The sequence below is a fragment of the Enhydra lutris genome, unplaced genomic scaffold (genome assembly GCF_002288905.1).
Source record: "Enhydra lutris kenyoni isolate GAN:26980312 unplaced genomic scaffold, ASM228890v2 scaffoldscaffold34, whole genome shotgun sequence".
Lineage (NCBI taxonomy): Eukaryota > Metazoa > Chordata > Mammalia > Carnivora > Mustelidae > Enhydra > Enhydra lutris.
In genome coordinates this window covers 6,625,304-6,646,744 of record NW_019154118.1, presented here as the reverse complement: position 1 = coordinate 6,646,744, position 21,441 = coordinate 6,625,304, and the positions used below count along the sequence as shown (strand labels likewise).

Genomic DNA, 21,441 nt, shown 5'->3' with positions numbered 1-21,441 from the left:
TCATAAACAACTGGCAGAAAAGGGGAACCTCCCTTTCCATATTTTTTAAAAAGACATTTAGGAAAAGACATTTAGGAAAAAACAACAACAACAACAACAAAAAACGAACGAATCCTGCCACCCTGTGATCTTTGCTCATGGCAGAGGGTGAAGAACGGTCAGAAAGCCAAGCAGGAGGCAGAGCAGTGAAAGTGCTCTATGGGGCCACAGAAAGGGACTTCTCCTCTCCCAAGGGGTTTCCCTCCCCCATGCTCCAAAGTATTTTCCCATCAGTCTCAGCACTGGGCAGCATGTGAACCCACAGCACGGAGAATGGGAATCCCACCCAGCTTCTGAGATGCTGGTCCCATTTAGGCCACGGGGTTCCTCTTGGCTTCCTGCACCCTGGTAATCACAGGGCCTCTGAGCCAGAAAGGCGAGACGCTCTCTGGGCCGCTATTTCTCATTTCTAAGCTCTTTTCTTCCTTTCCATCCAGGTGCTGCCCAAGGATACTCCACAGGGAGATGTGGTGGGCCCCCCTGAAAGCCTGAGGGCCAGCTCCAACTTTGCCTGTCCAAGAACCTCAGGGCCCCCAGAAAAGGCAGCTCAGGCCCCAACAAGGGACCAGAGTTCTATATTCATGTCAACAAGTTGTTTCTTCTTCAATTCACAGTCTTATACTGATAGCATTTGTACAGACACAATATTCTAGAGCCTGGGTGGGGTAATCACCCCCCCTTCACCCTCAAATTAAAAAGCTCCACGCTGTTCCTAATAACATACCCACCTGGGTTTAGAATTCTGGAACTCTTGTGCACAAATTCACACTGCACTGTGACCCCTCTCCCCTTTCCTTATCAGGAACGCAGGCTCGAACCAAAAGCTTCCTTAGTTGTTATTCGTACCCGAGTGCCCTGAGAGTATTTTGCAACCCAGTTTTGCTTCAGAAAACTGTGATTTCAGGTAACGCTGCCAAATCTCAGGTTTCATTCTGCACTGAAGGGCTTTGAAGCACTTCCTTTGCAATGAAGTTGTTTATTTTCAAAAACATGTTTTAGCAGCAGCTCTGGGTTACTGAACCCTAAAACTTAACTACGAGCCAGAACTCCAAGGTTCTGGGCTTGGCCTAGGGACTTTCTTACTGTATGACTTGAGACTGTCTCTAGAGCCTCCTAGGACTTGGCAAGATTTCTTTCAGGCCAGAAGCAATTTGAGAGGACCTAGAGAGAATGTACGGGGCTTCTTCCTCTACGGGACTAGCACTGTGTGTGTGTGTATGTATGTGTGATGTTTCATGCAAAAATATTTAAAAGTTGAATTTTAGATAGTGCCAGATTGAGCCATAAGAATGAGGGATTGCATTTTCATAGATCTGCGCAGCATTAGAAGACAGAATTTGGTGACGGTTGACAAGTAGCTTTGGGTTTAGCCTTTTTCAGGCTTCCAGATGAAAAAGAGACCCTTGCCACCTCATTCACAATGTCGCAACTGTGGGTGGGGACATACCCGGGGACGGGAGAACAATGGCTTTACTACCAGGCCGGCTCAGAAACAGCTGCAGAAGTGCTAGGAACAGATGTCTTATCTGCGGCAATGCCTTATCTGTCTGGCAATCTGGAATGAAGTTCAGCAAAGGTGACTTGTAGGCCGATGACTCCAGATTGAAGCCAAAGGCTAGTACTATGTCCTACACAGCCCTAACCCATATACAGTTGGTAACAAGGGCTAATTTGTAACAAGTGAGACTCAAGGCTCCCTACTCTACTGTAGGAAAGCAACTGAGATAACCCATAAGCATTCTCTTTCTTTAACACGGAGAAAGATTTCCTGGTCAAGTGAGACATCTGGCACTTAAGATTCAATTCAGGAGCTATTTCTGTGTACATGCCAATTATCTGGTCTTGAATAAGTCACTTTTTGTGCCTCAGTTTCACCATCCATTAAATGGGGCTGGGAGAGGAGGGAATACCAGTTGACAATCCAGTATATTTTTCTATAGCTACTGCATTTGGGAAAAAAAAAAAAATCAGAGATCCCTACCTTTTTCAGGGATCTGGAAAGCATTTTGCTTAGGTCTATTAAATAGATAGAAAACACTGGGGCACTTCTCTCAGATTGTCTTGTAATTAGATGGGGTTCATAATGTATCTTCAAACAAGAGAAAATGGAGCTTTCTGATTGTATCAGTCTGATAACCGTAAGCAGTTCACAGTAAGGTAAGAAGGTACATTTTGGCGGAAGCCAGCACTGCATTTGATGTATTCTTAACTCCGCGCATAGGCAGGCTTTCAAGCCATGTTATCTGCCCCCACATCTTGACCTAATTTAACAAGTTGCCATGGGAGCCCAGTGAAGGTTGATGCAATTTTCTTATCTTCGGAGGAAGAATGTAACTGTGCAAGAGAATGTGAAAATTCAGTTTCTAACTGATTTCCACACGTACAGTGCAGTAACGAAGACATCACATGAAGAAGTGAAATGTATTCCTTTGAAGGTGATATAGACAAAGGCCCCCTGCATGTAATGGCAGGGAAATGACTCTCTTCCCGGCTCGAGGGAGCCATGTGTACACACTGTAGTTCAGGCCAAATAATGCTGATATAACGGTGCCACTGCTCCTTCGGGGCGGCCACATATACTCTGGAGTATTCGGATTTTGAGGAAATGAACAAAAAGGAGGCAGCACGTGAACTAGAAAATGGGTCTGGTTTTTATGAGCAATAAAAAGTTTGCCAGCATTTAACCAATGCTTCCTACTTTCCAAAGCACTTTTCCAAACTTCAGCTCACCTTAACACATCTATGTAAGGTCAGGTGTAAGGTCATGCTCCCAGGCTAGTGGAGGGGGCTGCCTACGGATGTTCCTCTATCCCTCTCCCCGCTCCCTAGGATGTACCTGGAATGATGAGGGACCACAAGGAACGTGCAAGGGCAAGGGAACCACCGTGTAGAATTAGTCTGCAGGGTGGACAGATACTCGCCAGGCACTGAGCCCAGGGTAAACGTCACCAAAATTTCAGCTGGCCCCCACATGCCTCACAAATCCTGACCTTCATTCAGACCACAGCATGAAGAAAATCCAGTCCAAGTCTAAGGACAATTATAATATCTTGAATTCGACCAGATAATGAACCCCCCAAGGGCAACTGGCCCTTATCTACGCTCGACATGTGCTCAGAAACATTTGCTGAAACAACGGATTTATTAAAACGGAGCTCCCGGCACCCCATGTCTAGTACAACGTCTAGCACTCATTTGTTTAATTAATGGATTTGGTTAAATTACATTTTCACAGATCTCCCACCACCAAGATAAGGATGAACACTTCCACTTCACTAAAAGTAGAAAAGGGTACAAGGTAAATTTGCCTAAAATCACACAGTGTGCTAGAGCTGGGGCGGGGGAGGGGGCAGGGGACTTCTGTTTTCTGGGCTATTGTTCTTACCACCGTCTGAGATGGTGGGAACAGTTACATCCCCAGGGTCAGAGAGCAGCACTGGGTGGTGAGATGCTTAAAACGTACTTTTAAATTCAAGGGACTACTTTAGTCTTCGAGACCTTTCACTAAGTCACCTTGGCTTTTCTTCCACTCACTGAATGTTTTATTCCCTTAGAGAGAGAGAAAGAGAGACAGAGAGACAGAGGGAGGAGGGAGGAAGGGTGGGGGGGCCGCTGAGAGCACCTTTTAAAAAAACCCATCCAGATAAAGGGGGACATCCATCATAACTGAGATCTCCAGGACATACCTACGTTTGTGCTGAAAGAACTTTCTAAGGCTCTTATAGGTTTGGCTCTGAGTCTAGATCGCCAGAGAAGATTCTTGGGCAGCACACGGATGTTAGCTATCTTGACGGCAGTTCATGTCTCTAATTTGTATTTCATATTTGTTCCTAGTTCTTAGAATTCCCAACTCACCCCTTTCTGTCTCACCCTGAAACTGGGACACTTGGAAAGATTCCCCAACTCTTAGATAATTCTTCGGAGATACTAAGATCATCTCAAAGCGCCTTGAGTCACTCTCATAGACTGTTAGCTCTGCAGATTTCTCCCAACAGAAAATGCAGTAACTAATACACGTCACACTTTCAGAGCAGTTTCTAGCTGAGGTGCACATCAGGCTTTTACCCTTCCCAGAAACTTCTAGATCTTCTGCAATGCAGCCAGAGATCCTTACCAGAATCTTATCCCATGAAGGCTGACCTCAACCGTAAGGCTTTCTTTGACCATAACCCGACTTTAGAACTTCAAGTTAGCTTATTCATCTCGTTATCCACAAAACCACCCTAAGTAGCAAACTTTTCATTATGACGTACCTAGCTAAGAGAGAATAATGCCATGGGAGAAGAACGGTGATCGTCGATGCTGGTGGTTATAAGGGAGATGATGCCAGAAAGAATACAGAAATACTTCCAATAAGGACAAAGCAGTGTGAGGGCTTGCTAGAAGCTGCAGACGAGCTGGACTTTACCCTTGGCAAATGGCAGAGCCCAGGGGAAAGGAAGCAAGCACCACCAGTTAGAGACCCCGCCACCTGCAAAGTCCTCGGGATCATGCCGGAGGCTCCCTGGCCCTTCCTTTCTCCCCCTGATTAAGCTGCACTTCTCCCTCCTTCATCAGTATCCAACTGGAGTCCAGGGCTTAAAATACCTAAGAGCTAAAGCTACAGGAGCCAGCAGTCTCGCACATCTTGAAAGACACTGAATGTGCTTCTCCTCATTCCAGACATCCTTAGTGGAAAGGGGCCTCCTCTCTAACAGTCTGCGGTCCAGAGATGGAAGAGGATCCACTTGAAAGGCAGTATGTTCCCACTAGTGACACACTAGTGATGTCCAAGCAAAGACTATGGGAGGTTCCAGTAGGAAGAACAAGGTAGGGGGTGTTTACGTCTTTCCGGGTCCTGACTCTCTATAGAGACCTTGTCACTTCCCCAAAACACAGACATAAGTGCTGAGCACCAATTTGTGCGACGCACGGCCCGAGGAGCTGTGTGGGATGTGGCATAAAAGGCGTACTTCTGATCGCTGAAGGAGTCATTTCTCCAAGCTTCTGAGCTGTTCAAAGCTCAGCTGGCTTTCCTAGTAAAATCTCGAGACCTCCCTGACACAGCAATAAGGATCAAGCACGCTCCTAAGATCAGACCGGTACCTCCCTGGAAATGCAGGTAGGACAGTTTGCCTCCATCCACGGAAAGGGTCCCCACGTGTCAACCTGTCCAGCGTGGAGCTGAAGAGAAGAGTGGCCTACACCACAGCTCAGTGATCAAAGCTTAAAGTAAGCTCCACTCACAACACAATTCCTAATTCTTAGAAAATACTACATTCCTACAGAAAGGATCTAAGTTAACCCGTGAATGCTCCTTGGATATTTCTCAGATACACTCGTCACATATCTCCAAGGTTAGGCAGCACCCCTGCTAACAACTCACTCAGACAATGAACTATTTTATCAGCAGATTCTCAATCAAAGCCTAAGCTCTCAACATCCATCTTCCTTTCCCTATGTTCTTTCTTCATTCACCACTGCTAGAACTTTCACTCCTAGAAGAAAGTCAGTAATAAAGCTAAATGAGAAACAAACAAACAAACAAACGAAGGGTTTCCTACAGAGGCCAAGATCTGGACAGAGCATAGGGTGACTAAGCCTTCTCTTCCTATTTGAACAGCTAGCCTAATGAGAATGCTACTACAGAAGAATCTAGAGTGTGGCCATTCAATGATGCCCTTGAGAGAGAAGTTCTTCCTACCACTCTTGGAAATGATCCCCTGGGATAGAACGATACTGTTTACTTCCAAAAATCGATGGCCATTCACAAACAGAGTGGTGTGAGAGACTGACCAGACCTCCTACTGTCTTCTTCTTCCCACTCAGCCAAAAAAGAGAATCTCTAGGGATGTGCATGATGCCTTCCAGCACCGAGCCCACCCATGGCGACAAGCCCACAGAGGCTGCTGAGGTAGGGGCAGGACGCCTACCTGTGTAGCCAGCCAGGGCAGCAGCAGGAATGACAGGCTTGTCCTTGTTGAGGTCAGCACGGTCACGCACATAGTCCTTGAAGGTGCCCTTGGGCTTGTGGTTGGGCAGGGCGGCTGGATAGTCCTCTGAGTCGAAGCTGTCATAGGAGGGGACGCGCTGCAGGCTGTTGAAGGATGACTGGCTGCTCCAGGACTGGGTGAGGCGGTCACAGCTATCGTAGCTCTCCACGCTCTCAAAAGAGTCCTGGCCCCCGAGCTTACCTGGAAGTAAAGGAGGTGAGAAGAGGGCAGGGGAGGAGGAATTGGGAAGAGAAAACTGTAAAAACCCTCTTAGTGAGGACGGATTGCTAATCAGACCTGCAGGAGGGATGGAAGAAGGGAGAGGCCAGTGGAAACGGAAGCTCAGGGGTTTACGCTGGGGAAGGGCGCCCCACGGGGCTGAAATCACGCTGCTCTTGTCTGTCAGAGAGAGATGGCAGTCTGTGGGGCCTCAAGATTCCTGGGGCCGGAAATCCAAAAGTGGAGAATCACACTGGATCTTACGGAATTTCCGGCTGACGTATTCGACTCAACGAAGAGATGAAGAAATCGCAGCAGTCAGGCTCAACTCTCTATTCCCACTCAGGCCAATGAGCTGATTTCAAAAGGCCCAATTTGGCAAAATATTTTGGTCATAAGAAAAAATATTCCATTAGACTAAGAGCGGATTGACCTTCCCTGACCTTGGAACTTAAGTGTTATTTTTTAGCATTTTTTTCCAAATACTATTTTAAAATGAAATCTACACCCTGCCTCCATGCCTTCTCAAATAGAGAAAGAAGTTATGAGATGCTTTTTCCAGGAGGTTAAAAAAAAAGAACCACTATCGCTCTTCTAAATAGAAATCCATGGTCTTCATCTTCTCCAAGTACAATTTTGTGTGTGAAATTTATACTTCAGTGGGGGAGTGGGGGCAATAAAACATAAAAGAGTTGATTGAAGGGTTAAGGTCCATAGCTATGTCAGAAATCCTTTACTCCATGAGTTGCTTAAGGCATTCTTAACTGACCACAAGATCATGCAAGTTCATTAATTTCCCAAACCAGGTTATAAACAGCTGCTACGATTGCGTAATAGCTCCTAGAGAAATTTCCATTGGCAAAAATGCCATGAAAAGGGAGACAAACCAAAAAAAATAAATAATTTGGAGGAAAATAAATGTATCTAAAAGCTGAAAAGCCCACAGGAATATTTTCTGTGTTCCCCTTTCAGAGACTTTTCAGGCAACCTAAATTAAATCACGGGAGACTCCATGACCGTCTCAGGTCAGCACAAGCCAAGAGGCAAACGGACGTGACAGACGTGTGTGTAGAAATAACAGGTCAACTCTCCATTGTTTAGGGGCGGCAGGTCTGCTATAAAGTTCAAATCCCAGAATACGGCTGGCCGATACAAGCTAATACTGGTGGGTTTCTGGCATATTCTCCCCTTCATAATAGTGAGGATTGGTTAAAAGAATGGAATTCAAATACTTAATTATGGTGTCCAAACCAAAATTAGATGTATAGTAATTGGGAGGGAAGATATGTTGCTCATAAAATTTAAACACGCGACCAAAAAAATCCACAATAAAAGGTATTCAGTTAAATATATACTTTTTGCAAAGCTACTGTTGTAAGAAGATTTCCCAAACCTCTTATCCCCTCCAGTGCTGCTGCAAACAGAACGGTAGGTATATCCACTTAATCTCATTCCTTCCTCGAGTCATCCGAAGAAGAGTAATCTCCAGAAGGCAAACTAGGAGCTCTCCATGAGTTCCTGGCACTGCCTACCCCACCCACTGGCATATCTGTAAGTTTTTTATTATCCTAACAAATGAAAGAATCGTCTCTTCCAGAAATTCACAGGAAAAGACTCAAGAAAACAGCCTACAACCGGAATCCAATAGCCTCTTTTTAACAGAACAAGGAAAATTGGCGGCGTCTCTTCAAGAGGTGTTTGCTGAGACCAGACACCCATCTTAATGGTCATTCAGGTTCTCCACAAGGCAAACACACCAACAGCTTAAGAAAGACAACTCATCTCTTCGTGGAGAACACCCAGCAAGTGACTGATACTTAGGCAGCATTTCTACCTCAATCCCTCTGAAACGATTCTCTATCAGTCACTTTTCCATTTGGAGGGCATGTAGACTGAACTTTCCAAAGCAGGCGAGCTGAGTTTTCAAGGAGCCCCGAGAAGCAAGGGCACGAAACTAGGCCATAACCACCCTCTGGCAGCTTCTCAAACATGAGCCAAATGTAACTCTGTTGAGAGTTGTGGTTTAGAGCAGTAGGCTGCTTTCATTTTAGCTCTATTTCACAATCCTGGAGCTGGGAACCTTCGTTTACGGGTATTTTCTCCAAAAATGGGTTGGCTCCAACTGGATGAGGCACTCAGTTATGCTACTGTGCTCAGGCAGGGAAGCCTGTGTCCTCTAAGACGCCCACTGGCTAGCTTCTCTGTGAACTGTCTCAGAGCAAGGCCTTCCAAAGCCATCTGACTCCACCAGACAGACCTCAGAGCACACTACGCAGCAGAGGGGGACCCTCACCAGCAACACTCTGGACAGACTGACACAAAGACAGTACTCAGAGTCCGAAGAAGGGGGACACAGAAGCGCTTTGTATCCTATAATGTGGTCCACAGATACTGTGATCATTACTACTAATCACCAGCCAACAGTCATGCTTTCTGTCTAACCAATCACCACGCGTCCGAGGGCAGGTCTGTAGGACCTCTAACATGCAAACAGCAGCCGTGAACAACAAGGGCTTCCTCTCCAGGGCCAACACCATGGTATGTTTGCTGTGAGGGAAGGGGAATGGGGTCAGAGAGAAACAACTCCTGCCTCTTTGTACAGGTCGCTATCTGGTCCCCAGAAACTGACATGGGGTTAGAAGGATAGTGGAGCCCCAAACCGAGGACCGAGAGAAGAAGAGAGAGAAGGGACGATCATAGAAAAGCAAGGCCAGGCACAATTTAGAAACAAGGTGACGGCAGAGCTCCCCGAGTGACACCATGGCTAGGCCCAACCCTCAGCCCTGGCCTCATCACATACATGCACAGAAAGCGCCGGGAGAAAGAAAGTAGTTTTGCTGCTTTGACCTGCCTGAGGAAAAAAAAAAAAAGATACACACACATGTGTGTGTGTGTTTAAATAGACATGCATCCAAAAATAAGAAAAAAGAGTCAGAAAGGGGAAGGCAAAACTGGTTCCACCCATCCCCTTCGGTCTGAGACACAAACACCCTGGGGCCCTAAGAAGGAAGACTGCAGGTTCAGATTTTGCTAGGGACTTTCCCTCTGCAGGGCCTGCCACTCTTCCTAGGGCCTGCTGGGAGGAAGCATGAGACTGACGCTCGAAGACGACAACGACGTTTATGGCCCCTGGTGGCTGCTGGGTGATTCTTCAAAGTAAAGATGTCTTTAGGCTCCACTCTGAGAGACTCAGAGGAGGAGAGCAGGGTCAACCCTGAGCAGAAATCCCTATGAGGCCTGATTCCCGTGACTAAAAGCCTCAGATCACCACTTGGATGAGCTCCTGTTCTCTCCCTGTCCGTAGTGTTTTCACCTTTATCCACTGGAAAAGTCTTTTTTTTTTTTCAACTCTCTAGAAATTAGCTAGTTCTTCCTCGATGAACAAATCCCTCCGTACAGAGGACTGAACCTCCCTCAGACACAAAGCTATCCAGGCACCTGAGGAGTCAGGCTGCGCCTCTGAGCATTAGTGTCCTGATCTTAAATTCAGGTGTACTAAACCTTTTTCTTTCCTTTTCTTTCTTTTTTCTTTTTTTTTTTTTTTTTACAAAGTCAGTCAGCTCTATTTTGAAACATTTACTTCACTGTCAGTGAATATTTTATCATTATCATAATGGTCATGTCAATAGGAGTACCTTCTTTTCGAAGCCTCTGGCGACCTCTTTCCCTGGTCCTTTAGCTAAATATACACTTTCACCACACTGCTGATGACTGGTTCCAAATAAACCGTTGGTTAACCATCTTGTATCTTCCCAAACCAGAGAAGTCACAGGAGGCTGGAGAGCCCAGGCTGAGATGCAGAGGTCATTCAGATAACATGCCCGGGTATGCAGTCTGACACAGGACGACTCTGAAAGGATTGCTAGGCTACATGGGAAGCTAAGGGCTTTCCAGGAGGGTCACCTGAACCATTCTTATTGGATTATGTCTTCCCCAAGCAAAATGCTCTCAAAGAAGATAAATCACACCTTAAAAAACAACTACCTTCCACTAGAGTTATCACTTAATGAAATATTTTACCCAAATGAGAAATGGGATTGGTCATCACGCCAATTCCACCATGGACACACGGTCTTTGTCATCATGGCGGACTGGGCCACACTTTCATGTTGGAAAGCTCTTAATATCTAGACATTCTAACGGAAAGGCTGAAACTCAGGAATATACAGGGCCAATAGCAAAGAAAAAAATAACGGGACCTGAAAAACTCACAAAGTCAGTTACATCTGAAAACCCAAGAGCTTCTAGAGAAGAAATCTGACCTACCACGACTGGTCCTCCCCATGCACATGTTGTCTGGGGTTACGACTTCTTGCTTGATGGCAAAGTAGTCAGTCTGCAAGGTGTCTGTCTGCAGAGGGTCCCGGAGAATGACCGAGGGGTAGTCGTTCTCATACTTGAGGGAGAGGAGCTCCTCCGAGCTGATGGGATGGAGTGTCTGGTAGGATTCTGTGATGAAGCTAGGCTCTGAGAACTCTGAGGGAGGAACGCACTGAGCATGCTCGATACCATAACCTGGAAACAGAGAACATGTGCCGTTGGAGAGAGGGCCAATTTGGACCTACAACAGGCAGGTCTTCGCCATTCACAGCAGCCCCACAAGACGAAAACGAGCTGACTACCTTAGAGAAGGAAAGGAGCATATTTTAGGTCAGAAGGGTCTGGGTGCTTCAGCTTGCTCAACTAGTTAACAAGAGACTTCCCTTTTCTGGCTTAATTTACACATCTCTAAAATAGGGATGATTGCAATCCCCCTCAGAGCGCTGTGAAGAAAAGCAAAGACTACGTGTGTAAAACGCCGGCCAACCCTTCTTGCTCTCACCATCTCAATACTTAATATCATTGCTGCTATTAGAATAAAAATCAAAAAAAAATAAAAAGGTAAAAGGAAAACAAACCTGCTCAAGACTCCGTTCAAAAGCAAGGCCATCAGATAAGAACAGCCCTACCCTAATCCGCTTCTTCTGGCCTCCTCTCCCGTAAGGTTAGGTATCGTTTACTACAAGGGAAAAGGCTTTACCTTCTGTAACAGAATCTAAAGCCACACGGCACACTCTTGAGGAAGGATCAGAGGAAATGCTGTCGTATCTACTAGTAAAAGGGGAAAGAACAAGGGCCACAACCAAATCCCTAACCCCAACCTCTGATGGCCACCATGGTACGCAGGATCAAGGAAGACCAAAGTTCAGGGGCCAAGTTGCAGTCCCTCTACATGACTTTCATGCTGAAGGTATTGGGAGAGATCCTGGTGTGTAGAGGAGTTGGCAGGTTAATAAAATACCAACATGTAAAGAGGTTGAAGCCTCGTGCCTCGGGGGAACAGCAAAATAAATAACAGAGAGGCCACATTGAAGAAAATGTTATTTTCCACAGAATTACCATGAAGGAGCCTGAGGTCATGTGGGACAGGAATCCTTTCCTAGGTTCCCACTACAGCAAGCAAAATGAGAGAAGAGCGGAAGACAAACTTACTAATGAAGTAATCCGAGGTATAGCGGGATTCTGGATAGGTAGGGTTGACTCCATTCACTTGATATGGTTTCACATCCTCTGTAACAGACAGGGCGGGGAACCAAAGAGAGAGGTCAACAGACAAAGTAACGTTTGGCCTAAAAGGACCTTGGACTCAAGGACTACAATGATCTCAGTCCCTTCTCCAAGAAATCGGCATGTTCATTAACTGAGCTGGTGTCTGAGTCTACCCTGACTGGGGCCTTGTCTAGAGATGAGATCACAAAAGTATGGCTAAGTCAATTATTTCAGTAGCTGCAAAATGGGATTTAATATCTTGGAAGCAGCACCAGTGAGTAATCTCTAAGGCCTGGGAAGGCATCCCACCCTCATTCTGATGCATGCTTGCTCCACGTTACCACGAGAGGCTTCAAGATGTCTTGGGAATTTACCCGAATCAGTCCTGAATGCTCGAACCAATCGGTTCCAAAACTTTTTTTGGAAATACATTATCATCTTTAGGTGGTTATACTTCAGGGCCTCCACTTCTAACAGATGTCTGGTTTTTGTGTTGTGTTGTTGTTGTTGTTTTTTTTTTTCCCATCACCCCCAGGCTCAGAGAAGAACAGGATACTGGTGAGGTGACCATTGGGTGGATGGATACGGTGGGGCTCACGCGAAGACAGAGAACCGTTATCACCAACTGCTGTTGGCAACCAGGTGCCAACTCCCCTTGGCATGAGAACGGAATGTAGGTGAGCTGAGGTGAGCTGGGGGATCCTCTCGTTACCCTGGAATCCAGTGGTGTGACCCCAGACATTGCATGGAATGCTCTGATTCTATTTCCCTGTAAGACTCAGACACACAGAAGGAGTGTTGGCTTGGGTTTTTTCCTCCGATATCTGATAGCTTGTTGGGAGCAGAGGCTGCTGGGAAAACAAGTTTATGCCTGTACAGAGAAAACAGTTCCCAGTGGAGATAAAATGATTAAACTCTGCTTTAGCCCCTTATCAGATTGAAACATCCCTGTCCCTTTGGCCTTCCACCCCACCCCAAACAGCTATGTTCAGGGGCTGTGTTGTTCTGGTTTAATTACAGAACAAAAGCTGTAGCCTCCACACACACCTAGAGCTGGGCTCTTCAAGAGTCTAAGGAGAAATGGTTCCTACCACCTTTCCCAGTAGCAAATGGGTGGGATGATAGGACGTTTTGTCCTCCAATATTCTCAATGACTTCCTGATCGGCCTACATTCTCTGAAACTGGTCCTTCGCAGGAAGGTAGGTCACACCCATCTTGGCGGCCCAGACACAGCCCTGAGAGTCCATATTATTATACAAAGAATGCAGGGCAGGAAATTAAATCAAAAAGACCAAGTTTAAGGAAATGAGCGATCTTGAGGAAACTACCTAATCTGCCCTCATTTTACAGATGAGGACACCAACAGCACACGGCCCTCTTATTTCACAGGGCTGTTTTGAGAATCCAATGAGAAAATGGATCGGAAAGCACTCGGGAAACAGGAGCTATGCTACAGTTATTAGTCATGACTGTGATCACAGGTACTCTGGCACACCTGGTCGCTCCACGGGGACAAATACAGGGAAAGTGCGTATTACTGGGATATATTTGGGTTACACAGTCTGGTAGAATCCACCGTTGTGTTTATACACCAACGGTTACATCAGCTCTGTTAGGAGCCTGCCCTGTCTTTTCCCTCTATAAACAGGTCACTCGTGTCAACACGTAGGAGTGGGTGTTGGAGCAGTTAACGCGGACAAGGCCTCGGGCCTTCGGGAAGCCTGGGCCCCGCCATCCCCAGCGGAGAGAGCCGCAGCAAGATTCACCTAGTTCTGGACTGTGTTTATTTATTTATTTTCCAGCGCAGACGCTGAAGAGAAGGAAGAAAGATAACACTTCTGGGCCCAGAGGAATCTAATTTGGGGCTCTCCTGAGCATTGCGGAGTGGAAAATATCCTTACACAAAGGAAGGTATTATATGGAAGAAAAGTGCTAATCCAGAGCTTTGCTCCCTGCCCCCCCCACCCCCACCGTGGCATCTGCGCCAAGGGTTGGAGCTGGTGACCACAGGGAAAGGGTGGGCCTGGGTCAGAGAGGGCAACGGGCTTCTAGGCTTACAGTCAGCTGGAGGGCACCACTGACTGCTGGTAACTGCAATTTATTTTAAGAAGAAATTTAGAAAAATAAGTGCAAAAACACCCAAGTTTGCCGCCTGCTGCTGTTTCTATACTCAGCCAGGACTGTGGTACATGAGTCACTTGGTCCAAAAAGGTTGGAAGAGGCTGGTAGGGGAGGCCATGTCATTACAAGGTTGCAACACGGTGTCCCGACCTAACCCCCCATTTGTGCTCCCGATGAAAAAGGTAGCCCACAGTGCGCCAATCCCTTCCCACCCTCCCAGGCAGGGGGCCAAGAAGCCAGTCTTAGTAAGTAGCTCTGAGAAGCGAAGCTCTCTAGTGGAGGTGGACAGGTATCACACTGCCATGGATCAAGGGACTGTGTATTAAGGGGCCAGGAGAAAAAATACAACCAACGATCTGTCTTGGGAGCTGGCTGCTGACCCTGTTCGAATAGCCCATGAGTCCAAGGTAAGGACTGGGATCAGAATTCCGGCTAGCAAAATGCCTCAGGAGTGCCATGTTGCAAAACATTAAAATCTGAACCTCCGATACATAAAAGAAAAAAACTGACATTTATTGAGCACCTGCTGCATTTATTGAGCACCTGCTGCATGCCAGCCAGGCGTGTCTCCAGAGACAGTATACGCCGTGATGGGACACCCACAGGTACTGGCATGGATGTCCCGCCCTCAGGTATCCTCCCCCACCCACCGCAGCAGCAACCCCACATGGCTTCCTCCTCACTTCCTCCCCACACCTTTACCTTTCTGCAGGATCTCAAGATGTTCCCACAAGATGTCCCCAACGAAGTCTGGGGCCAGCTCGAGAAAGCAGTCCTTCCCGAGTGCACAGAGGGCTGCTCCATTCATACAGAACTTCTGGAAGTCCACGCCTTTCAGGCTGAACTCATTCACGGCCCACATCACCCAGTCCCGAACATGGGTTTCTGTCCACTGCCGGGGGTCTGAGGAAAGAGATCAAATGAAGACCCAGCAGGTCAGGCTTTCCCTCGTGCCCAGGCCTCAGGGAGGACACTGAAGGATCTGTTCTTTGATTCACAGGTTTAGGAAGCACCAGCCTATAAAGGCATGTCATGGGGCACTCTCTATAACCTTCCCCCGGCCCCACACTCAACATCCCTAGCCTGCAAGCTCAGAGATCACGCCCATTAGCCAAAAAGTAAGATAGGAGTAGACCCCCACACCTCTATTCAGACAGAGACTGATGAACCTCCTCTCTCACAACCTTACTTTCATGAGGCTTTTTTTTTTTTTTTTTTTTTTAAAGCCCAGGACCGAGGAACAGAATGATGTCTTTCATAGCAATAAGAACAAAGTCAAGTGCGTTCTGGAGACTGCTCCCTCCTATCCCTGCTCTTCGCTGTCATGATTGACCTGAGATGTTAGAATTAATCATTTTTATCCTCGCTAATGATGGCTAGTCATAATCATAGCAACTAGTAATAGTAAGCCATTCAAATGGTCCTTAGTCATAACAGCATTATCAGGAACCTGATTTCATCATACCAGACACCCCGCAAGCGTGGAGCAGCATCAGAGAACAGACAAGACGTGCTCTTCCCGTGTGGCTGGAGTTGAGCACGACTGAACCAGCGTGGCGCTCTCAGAGCTCCGAGGATGGCAGGAAGGCTGGCTGCGGGGCTCACAATGCACCTGCTGCCCAGCCACACCCCACCCCCTTCAATCCAGCAGATGACTTTATGAGATGCTAGAAAACCCAAGCTCAATATTCACTTGATTCTGCTTTGTGCTAATAGGATGTTGGGCATTGCTGTCAGCCGAGGTTTGTGATGAAGCAGTATATACATGAGGAAAGGTTTGGAGGTACATTCACAGACTCTGTCTAAGATGTGGATGTGACTGGACTCGAGGCAGCAGACCCATCACTCTTACTTGAGAAAAAAGTGTTCTCTCTGCTCTCAGTTGCTCAGGAAATGTTGCCTGCTGGAGGCTTAAGTGTTCTCCAGTCATTTGTCCTTTCTGACAACTCCAGTCCCCTTACATCCCTGAACAAACCCTTTCAGAGGAGAACACCCATGCATAAACACATTTCACCAAAGCACATGGACAAGAGAAGAGCAATCAGTTAAATTCCAAGGAATGTAGCTCACTAAATTCATCCAGTGATGGCCCAGAATGACTCTAAGACTGTTTTCCAAGCTCAACTGTGCTCTGGAATTACCAGGAATTTCAACTTCATGGGCCTGGGACATGACCTGAGCTGTGGGATTTCTTGAAGTCCTGAATCTCGTGTGCAAACAACTTTGGGAACCACTGTCCAAGACCAAGATGGCAGTGTCAAAACCTGGAAGATGGGGAAGCACTGGCATGGGTCTACGATTGTTCTAGGAGACGTCTGCCGCCATTTCCAGGGGCTGACGGAAGTGGTTAGTCATAATGTCTATCTCACACTACAGCTGAGATAACTAACCTCACCCAAAAGTCTGATCCCATCCCTCTCTTCTCCCAACAACAAAACACACCTTTGGGAATTCCCAGGCGTTGCTGTTCTTTAGAGAAACCACTGAAAGTAGCTTTCAATGCTTGAGACATCATTTCTTTGCTGCTTGGAGTCAAGAGTGGGACATCAGCACATTCCATATCTGTAAAGAAAAAAATAGATGAATAATAAAACAACCCAGGTGACTAGACTAGACACTGTAGTCATCATTAAGTAACAGATACAAATATCAAATCATTATGTCGTATACCTCAAACTAATATAAGCTAATTGTACCTCAGTTTTAAAAAACTACTAGGTAGTTAACCACCCATAAAAGATAACAGGGCATGAATGGCTTGAAGAAGGCAATCTGAGAAATAACTGTACTAATGTCCTCACCAGGGCAGGTAAAATTTGGGGGGCTTTCCACAGTGTGCTACATCCCTAAAAAAAAAAAAAAAAAAAAACCAAACCAAAAATTTTAAAAAAATTTTCAAACCCCTTCACCAAAAAAAAAAAAAAAAAAAAAAATTAAAAAATGCTTACTCTTTCTGCAGAGCTTTACTAATTCAGTCATAGCCCCTGCTCAACCTTCACATTCACTGAGAGAATTAATGTTGCTACCTACTTCCATGAAAAGGAAATGACAACATTCATTCATTCAATACATCATCACTGAACACTCGCTATGTGCAAGGAATTAGGGAAGCAAGCAGTGAGCAGGACAGAAATGATCTCTGCCCTCACAGAGCTGGATATCAGCGGCTGGCAGGAGAGTCAGGCATTATAAAACTAGTTAATACAATTAAACATTCAAACACATCAATACGGGTTTCATAGGAGATGCAGAAGATGAGAGGTTAACATAGAACAAGAATTCCCGGAATTTTGGAGGACTCAGAAAAGGCCTCTCTTAGGAGAACAGAGATGCTTGACCTGAGATCTAAAACATGCATACTTGTTTAAAAAAGAAAAAATACTCTAGACCAGTATGCCCCAGGTGTGGTCCCCAGACCACCTGCATCATCATCATCATCACCGGGAAACTGTTAAAAATTCAAATTCTCAGCTCTGCTCCGGACCTCCTGAATCAGAACCTCTGGGAGGTGGGGAGGGGGAGCCCAGAAATCTGTGCTTTTAACACACAATCCAGGGGCTCCTGATGACCACCCAATTAGAGGACCATGGTCCTAGACAACGGGAGGAGCACAGACGAACTTTACGAAATGGGGGGAGGAGGGGAAATGTGGCCCATTTTCGTATCAAAAAGATCAGTGCAGTTGGAGCAGAGGAACCAGGAGGACAGTTGATTGAGAGGAGGTGGCAAAGTAAGCATGGGCTTTTTTAAGGCACCCTAATGGACATGAAGTGGTACCACACTGTAGTTCTGATTTGAATTTTCCTAATAACTAATGAACGTTAGCATCTTTCCATGTGCTTATTGGCCATTTTTGTAAATTCTCCGCAGAAATGTCTATTCAAGGGTTGTGCTCATTTTTAATAGAGTTGTTGGGCTTTTGTTGTTGTGTTTTAGGAGCTCTCGATATACCTGAAAGAGCTGAAGCAGGGTCCTAAAGATAGATTTGTATACCTCTGTTCACAGCAGCATTGTTCACATAGCTAAAATGTGGAGGCAGTCCAAGTGTCCGTCAACATATGAATGGATAAGCAAAGTAGTATATACATACAAGGTGGTAGTATTCAGCTTTAAAGAAGGGCATTCTGACATGGACTATGACATGGATGAACCTTCACATTATGCTAGGTGAGACAAGCCAATCACCAAAAGACAGATTACATGAGGTCCTTCAAATAATCAAATTCATGGAGACAGAAAGGGGAATGGTAGCTCCCAGAGCCTGGAGGGAGAAAGGGAATGGGGAGTTGTTATTTAATGGGAACAAAGTTTCAGTTTTACAAGATGGAAAAAGTTCTGGAGATGGATGGTGTTGATGGTTGTACAACGCTATGAATGTACATAACACCACCGACCTGCACACTTAAAAAGGGTTCAGGTGCTGAATTTTATGGCAGGTATATTTTATCACAATATAAAAATGGAAAAAGAGAGAGAGAGAAGATCACCTATTTGGTAAAGAACGGTTGAGCAGATAACTAGGAATAGTGGGAACACTTGGTAAAAAGTTCTTACAGTAGCTGTGGTGAAAGGGAGATGGTGATACATGTAGCATAAGAGGACGAAGTTGAAGTGCATATGTGAGGTAATATCTACCCTGAAGGTGGCGAGGAAGAGTGAAGGATCAAAGTCCGCACGTCCATGAACGTGTCATCCTTTGCGACATCCATCTCTATTTTTATCTCTACGTCCAATCCCTCTTGTAATCACAGACGATGTTCAAAGCAAAAATACATAAATATGGCTCAGGTTAAAAATCCCCAGTATTCACCTTAAGTACAAGTTCCCACAAAAAGCTCATGGGCAAAAAAAAAAAGTAAAACAAAAAACCAAAACAAAACCCCTGAGAATTCCTACTAGCCATGGCGTGATCTTAGGGCAGTGGTACACTTTGCTGTAGTAATTTCCAGAAGGCCTCTTCCTCACCCTGGGTCTTGAGGGTATCATATGAAACTGACTCATACAATGGCTGGGTTCCAGGCAATGCTGCCATTGGTGTTCCTCAACTAGCCATCCCGGCCACCTGACCAGTTAAAAAAAATTCCCTGGACATCTGTATGTGTACTGGCTGAATTAAATGGAAACACAGAAGGGAAAAGATGATGACTGGTGATCTCTGAAAAAAAGGAGCAAATAAATTGCCTCCAAACGTCAAAATGAACGGAAACTGCATTGCAAGAGAGAAGAGCGAGCACTTTCTCTCTGGTTTGCTTTGAGTGATGCCTTCAGGAAACAGCTTACAGTCCAGCTCTCCCCTAAAAGCACAGAAGGGCTCACAGCAGCTTCTCCCCAGGCCCTGCCACCGAGGGTAGATTTGAAGTTCTAGGGAGGGGAGAGCTTGGGCTGCCCTGGGCCAAGCCCAAAAAAAATCTAGTAATCTAGTGGAAAAATCAACATGCCTCCAGGAAGGTTGACAAAAAGATGGAAAATCCCAGATTGTTAAGAGGGAAAAATGGGGGGAGGGGATAAAATTTTGATTACATAACATCTAGCCCTTCAAACAATGGAGTAATCATCAAATGAGTCACCAAGAAAGACATCAATACTGCCCCTTTGTCCCCACTCTACACACCCAAGAACAGCCAAGTGCCAGGTCCAGAAATGTCTCCACTTAGAGTAGAAGTCGGTGTCACCTCAGAGAAAGGGACTTTTTATTTCACCTAAGAACATTCCTTTCGAAAGCATCCTGGCCTCCTAGCACAGGGCAGAACACAGGAGTCAATCAACAAATGTTTAGTGAATTCACTGTTTTCCAAATTTGAATCAACTTCCCGTCCCTTCACTCCTGTCCAACACAAATGCATGAACTTGAACTGTGTGGGTTTTGTTTTGTGTGTTTGTTCCCGCCACTGATTTATGATTAAATCAGTAAAAGAACTTTACTGATGGCGGAAATTGGCCAGGACAACACATGTGGAAAATACAGGCCGGGCCAAAAGCACAATGGTTGTGCTAGAGGCTGGAACTGAAGGATGGGATTGGCTAGGAGGCCCCACGCATCTCCTACATGGAAGATGCCAAGGGGATGTGAAGGCCAAGGATGACAGCAGAAAGCCTGAGAAAGAGGTTTCCTGGAGTCCTATAACCCTGCACACTTTGACAGTATGGTCTGGACGGGACCGCTGGCCTGACAACACTCCATGCAGGTTCCTGCTTCCTATTAGGGAACCAACCCTTCCAGGCTCTCACTCGCTCTCTCCAACAGAAGCCGCTGGAATACTTTTGCCTGTCTACCTCAATGCCATCTCCAAAAGCCTGGTCCCCATGCTGTCAGCTGCAGCTGCACCATGCCCATCAGCTCTGCCCCTGGCTGCTGGATCTCTTGGAAAAGTGCTCACAGCCTCACAGCCCAGCTGGCTGGCGAAGGCCAACCCCGCACACTTGGGACACCTGCATTTGAGCTCGATGAGCTCAGGAGAAGGCATGTTATTGCCCTTGGACACAAAGGATTCAGACAGGAAAAGTAAGAGCTTTTCTCCCTTGTTAAACAGCGGGGAGCACTGGTTTAAAAAAAAAAAAAAAAAAAGCAAACCCTCCCCTCTCTAAGTGAATGAACAATTAGCCAGGATTGGCTTTATCAGTAGTAGCCTGGGCATTGCATTTAAATGATGATGAATAATCATATTTGGAAGCAGACATTAATCTAAAAGATTAAATTGTCTTCACAGAAAATATGAACGCAAAAATTCCACCTATAGTGCTAGTTTGTAATCGCAGCAGTTCTGTTAATTACGCTGATTGACAACAATAACAAAATCATTACACAGGTGGAGAATCCGACCTAGTTTAGCCCAAACAGGCCTCTCTGTTATTCCTGCCACATTTTAGCTCATGGTCTGTTATAATAGTTTTGCATCAGGTACCAAATATTTCTAATTGGAGTGATGGCATGTAGAAATTAATCAACCCCCCATCCTGGAAATTCATTAACTGTATTTCATGGACAAGTACTAAAATTGCCTTTGTGTTAATATTTGTAATTGCAGTATCTTAAATTCAAATAACACATTTGTCTCAAAATGCTGAGAACCTGTCCTGAAGATATATTACCCCAATACAGTAGAGACTCTAAACACAACACATGGGAAACTGAAAACATTTATGAGCACATCGGATTTCCTACCCAGCGATTATCCCTCAGGACCCTAAATGTGAGTTAATATTTATAAGAATCACCCAAAGTTTCAGAGAAAAGAGTTGTACAGAAGCCAGTGAATGAGTAACAGGCCCAAACTCTCATCTTAGCAAGACTGCACAGTATCGAGTGGGAAACGAGCAGGTAGCACTCCCTGAATTAGTAGGGGCGTAATGAACCAGGGCCATTCTGAATGCATGGAAACATCTGCTCATTTTGCATTGTGGCCTGACCCTGAACAAAAGTTTATATGCAACCCCAAGATGTTTTAAGTCAAATGCAGAACGGTTTCAATTCAGTTATATGTAAGTCAAGGGTAAGGGCTGTTCAATGTCCAAGAACCTGTCCAGGATGTTTTCATGTGACTTTTCGTGCCATTCTGTTCA

At 45.7% G+C, this 21,441-nt stretch overlaps 1 protein-coding gene across 4 annotated transcripts in view; it reads right to left on the bottom strand.

The window, feature by feature from the left end:
- The window catches only part of LOC111154029 (ETS proto-oncogene 1, transcription factor), a 113,261-nt gene that overhangs the window by 16,217 nt on the left and 75,603 nt on the right, over positions 1-21,441 (bottom strand). For 2 of the 4 annotated variants that reach the window (XM_022513378.1, XM_022513379.1), the window contains 5 exons: positions 16,324-16,443; positions 14,584-14,784; positions 11,703-11,780; positions 10,497-10,745; positions 5,952-6,212 (listed from right to left, as the gene is read on the bottom strand). In XM_022513378.1, coding sequence (XP_022369086.1) covers positions 5,952-6,212; positions 10,497-10,745; positions 11,703-11,780; positions 14,584-14,784; positions 16,324-16,443 — 909 coding nt within the window. The remainder of the gene's footprint in view (positions 1-5,951; positions 6,213-10,496; positions 10,746-11,702; positions 11,781-14,583; positions 14,785-16,323; positions 16,444-21,441) is intronic. The other 2 variants (XM_022513380.1, XM_022513382.1) reach the window with 2 other exon arrangements.